Source organism: Narcine bancroftii, chromosome 4 (assembly GCF_036971445.1).
Source record: "Narcine bancroftii isolate sNarBan1 chromosome 4, sNarBan1.hap1, whole genome shotgun sequence".
In the NCBI taxonomy this organism is placed as follows: domain Eukaryota; kingdom Metazoa; phylum Chordata; class Chondrichthyes; order Torpediniformes; family Narcinidae; genus Narcine; species Narcine bancroftii.
Window position 1 is genome coordinate 251,349,857 of NC_091472.1, and position 14,002 is coordinate 251,363,858.

General features: G+C 36.4%; 1 protein-coding gene across 4 annotated transcripts in view; it reads right to left on the reverse strand.

Moving 5' to 3' along the window:
* Window positions 1-9,658: 9,658 nt before the first annotated feature.
* LOC138761854 (collagen alpha-1(III) chain-like) overlaps window positions 9,659-14,002 on the reverse strand; it is a 163,743-nt gene continuing 159,399 nt past the window's right edge. For all 4 annotated transcript variants that reach the window (XM_069934732.1, XM_069934730.1, XM_069934733.1 and 1 more), the window contains 3 exons: window positions 13,253-13,443; window positions 10,184-10,426; window positions 9,659-9,860 (listed from right to left, as the gene is read on the reverse strand). In XM_069934732.1, coding sequence (XP_069790833.1) covers window positions 9,714-9,860; window positions 10,184-10,426; window positions 13,253-13,443 — 581 coding nt within the window. In that variant the 3' untranslated portion in view covers window positions 9,659-9,713. The remainder of the gene's footprint in view (window positions 9,861-10,183; window positions 10,427-13,252; window positions 13,444-14,002) is intronic.

The following is a 14,002-nucleotide window of genomic DNA, read 5'->3' on the forward strand; positions in this document are numbered from 1 at the left end:
TCTATCAGATACTGTTGGGTCCCATTTATTTAACTTTTGAGGTATAATGTATAGCCTGTGTATCCAGTTATATTGTATCATACGTAACCTCGTATTTATTGTATTTCTCATCGTTCTGGAGCATAACTTCTCCTATGTTTCCTTTTTTATCTTTATATTTAAATCTTGTTCCCATTTTTGTTTAGTTTTACCATTTGTTTCCTCATTCTCCTTTTCTTGCAGTTTAATATACATATTTGTTATAAATCTTTTGATTATCATTGTATCTGTAATCACATATTCAAGGTTACTTCCCTCTGGCAAACTCAAACTGCTTCCTAATTTATCCTTCAAGTAGGATCTCAATTGGTAATATGCCAGTGCTGTATCTTGAGTTATATTGTACTTATCTTTCATTTGTTCAAAGGATAAGAATCTATTTCCTGAAAAACAATTTTCTATTCTTTTAATCCCTTTTTTTTCCCATTCTCTAAAGGAAAGGTTATCTTTTGTAAAAGGGAGTAACTTGTTTTGCGTCAATATTAGTTTTGGTAATTGATAATTTGTTTTATTTCTTTCTTCATGAATCTTCTTCCAAATATTGAGGAGATGATGTAATACTGGGGAACTTCTATGTTGTACCAATTTTTCATCCCATTTATATAATATGTGTTCAGGTATCTTTTCCCCTATTTTATCTAATTGTAATCTCGTCCAATCTGGCTTTTCCCTTGTTTGATAAAAATCTGATAGGTATCTTAATTGTGCGGCTCTATAATAATTTTTAAAGTTTGGCAGTTGTAAGCCTCCTTGTTTATATCATTCTGTTAATTTATCTAGTGCTATCCTCGGTTTCCCCCCTCTCCATAAAAATTTCCTTATTATTTTCTTTAACTCCTTGAAGAATTTCTCTGTCAGTTGTATTGGCAATGCCTGAAATAGGTATTGTATCCTTGGAAAAATTTTCATTTTAATACAGTTTATCCTTCCTATTAGTGTTAGTGGTAAATCTTTCCAATGCTCTAAATCGTCCTGTAATTTTTTCATTAGTGGATAATAATTGAGTTTATATAGTTGGCTGAGATTTTTGTTTATTTGTACACCTAGGTATCTTATTGCTTGCATTTGCCATCTAAATGGTGATTCCTTCTTAAATTTTGAGAAATCCGCATTATTCATAGGCATTGCTTCACTTTTATTTACTTTTATCTTGTAACCCGACACTTCTCCATATTCCTTCAATTTCTTATATAATTATTTTATTGATAGTTCTGGTTCTGTTAAGTACACTATAACATCATCCGCAAATAAACTGATTTTATATTCCTTGTCTTTTATTTTTATTCCTTTTATATTATTATCTGTTCTTATCAATTCTGCTAGTGGTTCTATAGCTAACGCAAACAATAAAGGTGATAGTGGGCATCCCTGCCGTGTTGACCTGCTTAAGTTAAATTGCTTTGATACATGTCCATTTACTGTCACTTTCGCTAACGGTCCCTTATATAATGCTTTAATCCAATTAATATACTTCTCCGGTAAACTGAATTTTTGCAATACTTTGAACAAATAATTCCATTCTACTCTGTCAAAGGCCTTCTCTGCGTCTAAAGCAACTGCTACTGTAGGTGCTTTATTCCCTTCTACTGCATGAATTAAGTTAATAAATTTACAAATATTGTCTGTTGTGCGTCTTTTTTGATAAATCCAGTTTGGTCTAAATTTACCATTTTCGGTACATACTCTGCTAATCTGTTTGCTAATAGTTTAGCTATTATCTTATAATCTGTGTTAAGTAAAGATATTGGTCTATATGATGCCGGTGAGAGTGGATCTTTCCCTTGCTTTAGTATTACTGTAATTATTGCTGTTTTACATGAATCTGGTAAGCTTTGTGTTTTATCAATCTGGTTGATTACTTCCAGGAGGGGCAGAATTAATAAGTCTTTAAATGTTTTGTAGAATTCTATTGGGAATCCATCCTCTCCTGGTGTCTTATTATTTGGTAATTTTTTTATTATGTCTTGTATTTCTACTATTCCAAATGGCTCTGTTAATTTATTTTGTTCCTCTATTTGTAGTTTTGGTAGTTCAATTTTAGTCAGAAATTCATCTATTTTCCCTTCTTTCCCTTTGTTTTCAGTTCGGTATAATTGTTCATAGAATTCTCTAAAGTTTTCCTTAATTTCTTTTGGATTATATGTAATTTGTTTGTCTTTTTTCCTTGTTGCCAATACCATTTTCTTAGCTTGTTCTGTCTTAAGCTGCCATGCTAGGATTTTGTGCTTTTTTTCACCTAGTTCATAATATTTCTGTTTTGTCTTCATTATATTCTTCTCCACCTTGTATGTTTGTAGTGTTTCATATTTTATTTTTTTATCCGCCAATTCTCTTCTTTTAGTTGTATCTTCCTTCATTGCTAATTCTTTTTCTATATTTACTATTTCCCTTTCCAACTGCTCTGTTTCCTGATTATAGTCCTTCTTCATCTTGGTTACATAACTTATTATTTGCCCTCTAATGAATGCTTTCATTGCATCCCATAGTATAAACTTATCTTCCACTGATTCCGTATTTATTTCAAAATACATTTTTATTTGTTTTTCAATAAATTCTCTAAAATCCTGCCTTTTAAGTAACATGGGGTTTAATCTCCATCTATACATTCTTGGAGGGATGTCCTCTAACTTTACTGTCAATATTAAGGGTGAATGGTCCGATAGTATTCTAGCTTTATATTCTGTTTTTCTTACTCTATCTTGCATACGAGCTGATAACAAAAATAGGTCTATTCTTGAGTATGTTTTATGTCTAGCCGAGTAATATGAATATTCCTTTTCCTTTGGGTGTTGTTTCCTCCATATATCCAAAAGTTGCATTTCTTCCATCGATTTAATTATAAATTTGGTTACTTTGTTCTTTCTGTTAATTTTTTTCCCAGTTTTGTCCATATTTGAATCCAAATTCAGGTTGAAATCCCCTCCTATTAATATGTTCCCTTGCGTATCTGCTACCTTCAAAAAGATATCTTGGATAAACTTTTGATCTTCTTCGTTAGGTGAATATACATTGAGTAGATTCCAAAACTCCGAATATATCTGACATTTTATCATTACATATCTCCCTGCTGGATCTATTATTTCCTCTTCTATTTTAAATGGCACATTTTTACTAATTAATATAGCTACTCCTCTTGCTTTTGAATTATACGATGCTGCTGTTACGTGTCCTACCCAATCTCTCTTTAATTTCTTGTGCTCCAATTCAGTTAAATGTGTTTCTTGCACAAATGCTATATCAATTTTTTATTTTTTCAGTAAATTTAGCAGTTTCTTCCTTTTAATTTGGATATGTATTCCATTAATATTTAAAGTCATATAGTTCAACGTAGCCATTTTATACTTTGTTTATCTTCCCTTTCCGTTTCTCCATCATTACCTTTCCTTCTTATCCATTTCTGTTTTCTTGTTTTAAACCCTTTATAAGACAACATTCCTAAAACATCAAACATTTTCCTTATTCTCCTATTTAAAACTTCTTTAGCCCCAATCTCCCCTTCCCCTCCTGAGTTGTCCTTTATCCCTTGTCGGACAACCATATTTCCCCTCTCCATTTGGATTTGCGAATTCACTCACAAGCGTCAGCTGATTTTGCAGTGACCGCAACTCCTCCCCACCCAGCCCCCCCCCAGAAAAGATTTCACTTTTCATATGTAACAAAGGTCACTCTTTTAGTTCCCTCCTTATTCCCTCTATTCCATTTCCTTCCCTTATTAATTCTTGTCTATACTATCTATATTTTCCTCTAAATACGGATACATTCATGTATGCACATTATACATATACACACATATACCTCTTTACCCACATACATATAAATTGTGGTCATTTTTACTCTTATTACATACCTTCATCTCTCTGGTTGTTTTGTAGTTGTTCTGCTAATTTCCTTGCTTCCTCTGGATCCGAGAATAGTTTTTTTTCCATAAGATCGTTTTTGATGTATTGAACTCCTTTCTCTTCTTCAGGAGTTCAAAACTTATGTGTCTTTTTAGTTCTCAGTCTTTTGTACTCTCGTTACATGTCTTCATCCCTCAGTCTATTTTGTAATTGTTCTGCAAATTTTCGTGCTTCCTCTGGATCCGAGAATAGTCTGTTTTGTTGTCCTGGAATAAATATTTTCAATACCGCTGGATGCTTTAGTATAAATTTATACCCTTTCTTCCATAAAATCGCCTTTGCTGTATTGAACTCCTTTCTCTTCTTCAGGAGTTCAAAACTTATATCTGGATAAATGAAGATTTTTTGCCCTTTGTACTCCAGTGGCTTGTTGCCCTCTCTTACTTTTTCCATTGTCTTCTCCAGTACCTTTTCTCTTGTAGTATATCTTAGGAATTTTACTAAAATAGATCTTGGCTTTTGTTGTGGTTGTGGTTTAAAGGCCAATGCTCTATGTGCCCTTTCTATTTCCATTTCTTGCTGTAGTTCTGGATATCCTAGGATCCTGGGGATCCAATCTTTTATAAACTCTCTCATATTCTTGCCTTCTTCATCTTCCTTAAGGCCCACTATCTTTATGTTATTTCTTCTGTTATAATTTTCCATTATATCTATTTTCTGAGCTAACAGTTCTTGTGTCTCTATAACTTTTTTATTAGATTCCTCTAATTTCTTTTTTAAGTCCTCTACCTCCATTTCTACTGCTGCTTCCTGCTCTTCCATCTTGTCCATTCTCTTTCCCATTTCTGTTAAGGTCATATCTATTTCATTCATTTTCTCTTCTGTATTGTTTATTCTTCTTCTTAAATCATTAAATTCTGGCGCTTGCCATTCTTTAAATGACTCCATGTATTATTTAATAAGAGAAAGTATATCCTTTACCTTGCCTTTCCCTTCTTCTTCTATTCCACTGTACTCTTCCTCTTCCTCTTCTTCTTCCTCTGGGTTGGCCATCTGTTGTTGCCCTTTTCTTCTCTTCTTTCTTGTTTTCGTTGTCTTCTATGTTCTCCTCTTGCTACAGGTGTTCTGCAGCTGTCATCGCCGGCTGTGGAGATCGACTCCCCAGCTGGTCACCCCTCCCGTCGGTGTGTTTTTTTGCATGCGCGGTTGCGCACTTTTACTCGGCTCAGCGAGCCATTTTTGTAGTCCATTTTCTACCGACCTGAGGGAGCGGGTTTCTCTCTCCACCGCGGGCCTCTTCGAACAGGTAAGGCCTTCTTCTTCTTCCGTTGTCTTCTCTTCCTCTCTTCTTACCGTTGATTTCGATTTTTCTTTTTTCGTCGCCATCTTCTTTCCACCTTTATACTCACTTTTCTTTAATTTTTATTTTTGTCCCTTTGTGTTTTCCTTTGTTTTTTCCGACTTTTCTGGAGAGGGCTGGAGTTCACCGTCCGGCCACTACTCCATCACGTGACTCCTCCCTAAAAAATGTTTTCTGACACAAAGCCGATTAGTGGCCAATAAGCAAAATTAATCCCTGTGTTAAGATCAAAGTTATAAAGTTGCCAAGAACAGCTGAAGGCTTCAGGATTTGGAGCAGTTTAGGACTCACAAAGGAAAACAAAAAAAATTAAGGAATGCAAGCTAGACTATGAGAAGAAACTGGGAAGAAATAAAATTGAATTGAGCTTCTACAGGTACATGAAAAGAAAAGGGAAATTGAGGGCAAATGTCTCAAGGACTTTCTGTTATACCTTCCAGAGTTCTGAAGGAGGCACCATAAATTCTGCAACTGTCATTGCACAGGATTCTGTAGATTATAGAATTGCCCATGTGGATTGGAGAGCATCAAATGTGACTCCACTATTTGAGAGAGCGAGTCTCATGTCAGTGGGAGGGAAAATGTTAGAATCTATCATGAAGAATGCTCCAATGAAACATTTCAAAAATAATAGGCTTCAGCAGAGACAATATTGGATTAATGAATGGAATAATGAGCATTCACTAATCAGCTGGAATTTTTCCAAGGATGTGATTAGTAGCAAAGATAAACTGGAAGAGTGGATAAGTTCCACTCATAAGAATATTTGACAACTCTGATAATTTGACAATTGCAGATAATATACTAGTTTGGTTAGAAACCCAGAGTGGGGAATGAAGGGTTCAGACCCAAAACGTTGACTGCTCTTTCTCTCTCACTGCTGCTGCTAGACATGCAAGGTTCTTCCAGCACATTGTTTTTGCTCCAGATTCCAACATCTGCAGTCTCCCATGTGTCTCCTGAGTGTTCTTGATTTAGCAGGCTATGACTGATGTGAGCCCGTCTAAGACTGGTCTATTCACTATCTCTTTCAACACTTTGCATACACCTTGCCTGATGATACTAAATCAGTGGGATTGTTGGTACAGGGAACGTACAGACACTTCTGAGGATAAGAACAAGCTCAGTGAGTGGACGAGAATATTGCAAATAGAATGTGGGGAAAAATATTGCTTCAAAGAATATTTCACATAACAAAAAAGCAAAGTATCTGTTGACAGATTAGATAATGTTGAAATCCAAAAGGTCCTGATACATGTCAGTCAAAGCTAACAAAGAGGTTCTGCAGGTGATTAGGATGGCATATTGTTTGTTGGGACTGATAAGGGTAAGGAATCTCAGTGCAATAATTTAAGGCCTTGGTGAGACTGAATTTGGAGTACTGTACATGGTTTTGGTCTCCTTTCTGAAGAAAGGTTATACTTGCCATAGACAGAATGTGGCAAATATTCACTTGACTATTTCTAGAGATGGGAGTTTTGATATAGGAAGAGAAATTCAGTAGATTGGGAGTATTTTCTTTGCAGTCATAAAATTGTGAAGCGATCTCATCAAAGCTTTTAAAGTTCTTAAACAGCTAGATACAGTGAAGATTGGCCCTTTGTATGATGGAATTATCATCATTAATTAGCGTTCACAAATTAATAACCAAAAAGCTGTGATGCAGATTGAAGTGTGCTCTAACAGCATTTATGTGAATAAAGTACATTTTGATTTTCAATGCGCATTTCTTGATGCATACATCGATGATGTGGCTTCGCATTGAAGAAGAAAGCAATACAAACCATTTCCTCGGAATACAATAGTCCCACCTCTTCTCCACCCTCGTAAACCTCTTTCATTAATTTTCTTTTCTCATTCACAGCTCAGTCGTTTTGCTGTGCTGTGTACATGGAGCTTCATTCACTAGTAACAAACAATTTTGTTGCATTATTCCTAGTATAATTTAAACTTGATTTGGTTTAGCATTTCAAAAGTTTTTAGTACTTTTTATTTGTTTTTTTTGTGACATAAGTATTGAAAACACCATTATAGAAAAGAAACCCTGATTTCAAGTTACACATAAAAGCCAAAAATGAATGAAACTTTTCAACAGTGCTGGTCTACAAAGCAAAGTAATAATCTTGCACTGATTAGTGAATACATGAAAAATTATTCATGACTTTGAGACTAATGAAAAATCATTATTGCATGAATAGGGTCATACTCAAAATAGCTCCAGTAAATGCAAACACCATGGATGAACACAGTTAATTAAAGAGTACAAGCAATCTATCTTGTATTTGGTCTGATGCCAGCATCAATAATAACTGAGCAAATTTTCACTTGTTGCATCTCACCTTGAATCACCCACAAATATGTTGCTTCTGGAACTATTCAGCTGTAGTTCCAGAGACTGAGACTTTAGATAGCTAGTGCATTATTTTAGTGGTAGCATCAAAACTATCCCAGTTTCTGTCCATGGCAAATTAGTTGAAGCTGGGTAAGTTTTAAATGCGGCTACTTTCTTAATATGAAATTTGCCTCTGTGGATAGTCACTTTAGCCATTTATTTCATCCCAGAGTTAAGCACCAGAGAGCAGTAGTTACACTGGACAACAAATATTTTTCACAAGTTTGCTTCCTGAGGGATTAAGATAGACAGATGCAAGCTGAACAAAAGATAATTTTCGATTGGCTGTACTTTATCACATAGGAAATTGGAAAAAAATTAAATGAACTTGTATTGAATTTAACCTGTTTAATTGCATAATAATGCTGACACATTGCATTAGTTCAACTGACCTAAAAATATTTTGTCGCTGATTTTCAATTATACTCAGCATCTGATGCCTCACATGTCAGTGTCCAACAATATTCAGCCAACATTGGTGGATTCCAGTTGCCCTGATATCACTTTTCCATGGTCACAGTGTCATGGTGAATCTTTTCACCAAGTTTATCATTTGACTGCATCAATATTAGCAAGGAAGAAGTCCAAGTGCGAATACAGAAAATAAATTTTCAATGGTGTGGCACTTCATGATTTTGTTTGCTTGAAACATTTTGTCAATCAGCTGGATGTAGTTTGGCGCTCCAAAAGACAGACATGTTTGCAGTCTTGAACCAAGTAGATCTGCTTTTGCTTTTTACAAACTCAAGTCTCTGTCCACGTCATTTAATTCTGGCTGTGTTATCAGACATAAATGGTTCAACTTCTGGATCAGTGCCAATTTCTACATCTGGTTAGTGCATTGAGGCATCTGCTTTATCTTGGCTCCATGTCTTTGCTGGCTTCAGAACTAGCAAACTGTTGTCATATGGCACTGGTCACATGGCTTAAGGCAGATTGGAGTATTCAATAGATTACTGATTTTAGGCGGAAAAGCCAGATCAATCATTCAGAAGTAACAGTCCATCATGAGAACCTTCTGCTCTTGCCATATCATTTGGGACTGCAAATGGCATGGACTTCCAAGTATCTCTGAGCCAAGCACTTAGGTTGACTAAACACGTTGCACCACAAATGTAAGAAGCCCAGGGTTTGTCATGATCACCAATTTTACAATTGAAGTAGATCTCATAGGCTTTCTTAATAAGGGCAATCATGCTGTGTCTTTGAGCCCTAAGTGTATATTTGCCATAAATTTAACAGAACGTATCATAGCTGCTGCTGTTTTGAATATTCTTGAAGACAATAAATGCTATTGTTAATTAGAGTCACAATGCTATTGCCTGAAGAAAATATGCATCAACATGCATTCAATCTGCATCAATGTAATGCACCAATGTAATGCACAGCATCTGTATATGTGAGCTGCTTTTATAGCCTTTCTGCATCTATCCTGTCCAAGCATGCCAGGGCCTAAGACAATATTTGCATAGCACCTGCACTGAGTGCATTCCCAGGCATGCAAAGACTGACAAAAAGTTTTGTGGGCAATATACTATAACATATGACAGGAAAACAAAAAAAAAGGATATATCTAAAAAAACTACATGATAGAAAAGTTTTAAGGTTATTTTTGTGATAATCAGCCCAAAATTCATAAAATACACCCAAAAGTGTTCAGAAAGCAAAATCTTTGTTGTCCAGTGTTATTTGTACAGGTAGTCCCCCACTTAGGACCATAATTGGAACTGATGGGTTGGTCGTAACTTGGCGACCTCAGGCTACCACCAGAAGCGGGGACCTTGGGTTGCCACTGGGAGTGGGGAACCACTGTGAACAGTACTTTTAATACAAAATAGGTACCTGCATTGTAGTTGTAACAAAGATGTTTTTAAAAATCTGAACGTAACTCGCATAGGTTAGAAGTCGAGGACTACAATGTACTCTTGTCTTTTTTCTATTTTCCAACAGTTTATTAAAATAATAAAGTGATTTAGAACTTCTCATCCTGGTAGCTCTAACATAAGCAAGTAAGTGCAGCAGGCATCATACGGAATCAGTCCTTTATTTGGTTAGGTGCTGGAAGTTCAAACTGTCTATGGTGCTACAAGAAGCAGACAGGCCCAATCTCAACACCAAATTCCTGATCCTTGCCACCAATATCCATAGGTGCAATGTCTACAATTGGTAGATGAATGGTTTTCCGTGTTTGATATTCAAAGATAGTCTTGCTCCATTCTCCTGTGTGCTCCTGTAGGCAAACAGAAAAGTGCCGCTTTACTTTTCACCCTAACAGGTTTATTGTTAACATAATAACATAGAGTAAATATAGTCTATGAATAGAACATTTAATTTGAAAAGGATTTAAAATCTCTTACTGCATAATATGTTCCATCTATCTTTCATCGTGTTTTCAAGTTCATTGGTCATCCAATTGTACAAGTATAACTTGACTAAACAATGTTCACCTGTCCTCAGTGCAACACACTGAAAACACATACCAATGTACAGTACTTATATACAAATATTAAAATAAATTAACATTATTGTTAAATAAATAGTTGTGCTACTTACAATACACCCATCTTTCAGGACATTGTATGTGAATTTACTGTTTCCTTCAGCTTTGATTTCAACATCAGCCATGCTCATCAGTCTTAAAGCTTGTTTCACATTTCCATTCTCATGGTCCATGTAGGCAATACTGTTCTTACAGTGGTAGGTGATATTCTGGAAAGCTCGAGTAGATTGTATTCGAAGGAAAGCCATTTGGATTTCAACAATATCTTCTGACACTGAGGTATCACCATACCTAAACTGTGGAAATGGGATTTTTATGATGAGTTTATTCAATACGAATCTATTTTAAAATTTAGCATTCTTAAGCTATAGGTATCACCAATAATGTCAGAATTCTGTCCTTAAAAATATGCTCTCTTTATACAAAAGAACAGAAAAGATTATTTTGATTTATGGTACGAAATAATGACCAATTTTATATTAGAAAAAAGACTCTTAACCCTAACCCCAAGATAACTGAACTTCTCCATTCTTTCAAAAAACTGTTAACAAGCAGCCCACTGGTTTATCTCCCTAATTTTTGTTTTACATGATGTCATGTAGAATGAAATCATTAATGAAGATATTTGTGCTCAAGGTAATTAACACTCAGCATTTTTCAAAATTAGCTTTTCAAAGAATAAAAGGATCAAGATTTCATTTTGATGCTGAATTTCATTCACATGTATAAATCAAAAGCAAAAAAAAAAATGGGAGTTCATTTTAAAAACTATGGAATGCTGGCTTCCAGTGAAATTAAATAAAGGGAACCTCCCTGTGACTGCAGGAGACCTTCCAAGTGAAGCAACATTTCACTTGTGAATACGTAAGAGTCATCTGCTGCATACTCTGCTCACACTGTGCTCTCCTCTACATCGGAGGGACAGAGTTAAGACTGGGAAAATCTTTGTTGAGCACTTCGACTCTGTCATCAATATCCTTATGACCACCCATTCAATTCTCTTGCTGACAAGTCTGTCCATTGTCTCATGCACTAAGACTGCAATGATAAAGTGTGAGCGATGACCTCGACTACTAGAGCTAGCGGTAGATTGAGAATGGATGCCTCCGTGAGTTGTGAGCACTTTAGCTAAATAAAATATAGTTGTTATAAATGAACCCACCCAAGATGGTATAAAGGGGGCACCTTGGAATGGAAAAATCCAACAGGAGGGCTAGAACTGCTGTTTATTTGCCAGGGATAAACGCTGACATTGACAGGATGGTTTCAAGTTGTGAGATCTGTTTTAAATATCACACAAAGCAGACAAAGGAGCCCATGATCGTAGTTGACTTAACAGTGGAACCATGGCAGAAAGTTGGGACTGATCTGTTCTGCATGGATGGAAATAATTACTTTCTGTTTATTGACTACCTATTAAACTATCTGGAGATTACGCTGCTTCCTAACACATCTGCTGCTTGTGTGATCCAATATATGAAATCAATCTTTGCAAGACAAGGAATTCCTGAAATTGTCTACAGTGACAATGGACCATGCTACAGCTGTAGAGAATTCAGAACTTTGCAGAAGAGTATGATTTTCAACATGTGATTTCAAGTCCTCGGCAGAGAAAGAAGTTCACATAGTTAAACAGTTGCTCAAGAAAGCCTAAGACAGTGGCTCAGATCTTTATCTAGCTCTATTGAGTTACAGAGCTTCATCACTTGAATATGGCATGACACCACCTGACCTTTTGATGGGGCTGGGACTACACCACACTGCCCTACTCTGCAGACCCAAACAAGAACAGAAAAGCATCTGCAAGAAGCATAGGATCACTGGCACAACATGACATAGAGAGACTCAAAGATTCCAAAACCACCAGTGCTAGACAGTAGTGGAACAGCAGAGCAAACACATGCACATGTGTTAAGAAGATCCACACGTGTTATCAAAGCACCTGACAGATTGAATCTCTAAACGAAAAAGACTGCATAGTTAAAAAGTTTGTGCTCCTGATGTTTGTGTTGAACTTTAAATTGAAATGAATACTGTATTAGTGTGTCATGTTTGTTAGATTAAACATCTCAAGTAAATGGGGTGTAATGATAGAGTGCTAGTGATAATCCTGTCCACTAGAGGGAGTCAGAGATGAGTTGCTGCTGCTAGGGGTACATTCAAAATGGATGCATCCACTAGTCATGAGCACTTTAGCTAATAAAGTATAGTTGTTATAAAAGAACCCAAGTTTCTTTATTACAACAAAAGAAACATCACAGAGACCACATGCAAATTGGTGAAACAACGCCTCATCTTCCATCTGGGCATCCTCCAACCAAATAGCATTAGCAACGACTTCCCCATTTTCCATTAAACCCCCAACCCTCCTTCTCCTTCCCCCTGTCAGCTTTCCCCCAGCTCTCTCTCTCTCTTTTCCTTCTGTCTCCTTTCACAGAGCCAAAATCATTTCTGAACTTTCCTTTCTTCATATCCAATTTACATCTTTTATTGGTCTGGACTCCTCCTCCCACCAGTCTTCCGTCTTTTTTATGATGCCTTCCTGTTCTTTGCTTATTCCTCGAAGAATGGCTCAGTCCCAAGATATCGTTAATATATCTTTACTTCCTTTGGATGCTGTGAGACTGGCCGAGTTCTTCCAGCATTTCTGTGTGTTTTACTACAATCATGTCTGCAGACTTTCATGTTTCACCTCAATAAATTCCCACACATTTAAAACTACTGACTCAAAATAATTTTTAGTCAAGCTCTAAATTTCAAACCTGTGACAGCTTATCTGACACTCACTCTGATATCATTGGAGACATTTGTGATGGTGGAAGAGGAAGCCAAATACAATTTGCTGGTGGAATTCAGAGAGTCAAGCAGGATCAGGGGGAGAAAGGGCATGGTGAGCCTTTTGAGCCAAAACTCTTCGTTCAGTCCAGATGAATAGTTTCAGCTCGAAATGTTAACCATTCTTTTCCCACCCACTGATGCTCCTTGTCCTCCAGTAAATCACAAAAATCTGTAGGCACCGTGGTTGAAGTGACCTGCTGAGCTCCTCCAGCAGACTGTGTTTGACTCCAGTTTCATGCTACATTAGATCATGAGTTTTAATGTAACAGTTTGACACAACATACTTGGAAGCCACCATCCATGGAGCCACCAAACCACACATGCTTCTTGCTGTGACTATTTTGGCTTGTCCACCAATTCTTGCGAGGAATGTTGCTAGGGTTGGAAGACATGCAGGTTTCACCAGTATCCATGTTGCAGTACACCTTGATGGCATCAGTCTTGCAGCCTTGATTAGGGTCAATCCAGTACTCTCCTATTTTGTGAATATGAAACCATAACTATTATTGTGCCCTCATTAAAATTTAAAGGAAAAAAATTGAAACTTCTGCACTTTAAAAATCTAAGCAAGATAAATTTCTTAATGAGAAAGCAAATAGTAATGATGCCAAGCAGATTCAGATGCGTTATCTAAATGGGTAACTGGAGTTTGCTGTCAGGGATATTATTTCACATACAGAAATGCTAATTTCCACTTAATCTATCACTATTTAAGGCAGTAGTGGCTGTCTCTTTAAATATAAGAAAGAGAGAATTTTGCATAGTATGGTTTAAAGGGAAAGGCAGCAAATTATAGCTGAGTCTGCAGCCAGATCAGCCAAGATCTTACTGAATGGCAGTGTAGGCTTGATGGGCCAGATAAGCTTCTCCTGCTCGTAATTTTTTTTTATATTCCAAGGGAATTATGTCTTTGTGCAAAGGTCACTGAAAGGTAACACAAAGGTTTACCAGACCTTTGATTCATTGAGTGAAACACAGAAGTTTGCAGACACTGTGACTGTAGTTAAAAAGGCACTGAAATGATGGAGGAACTC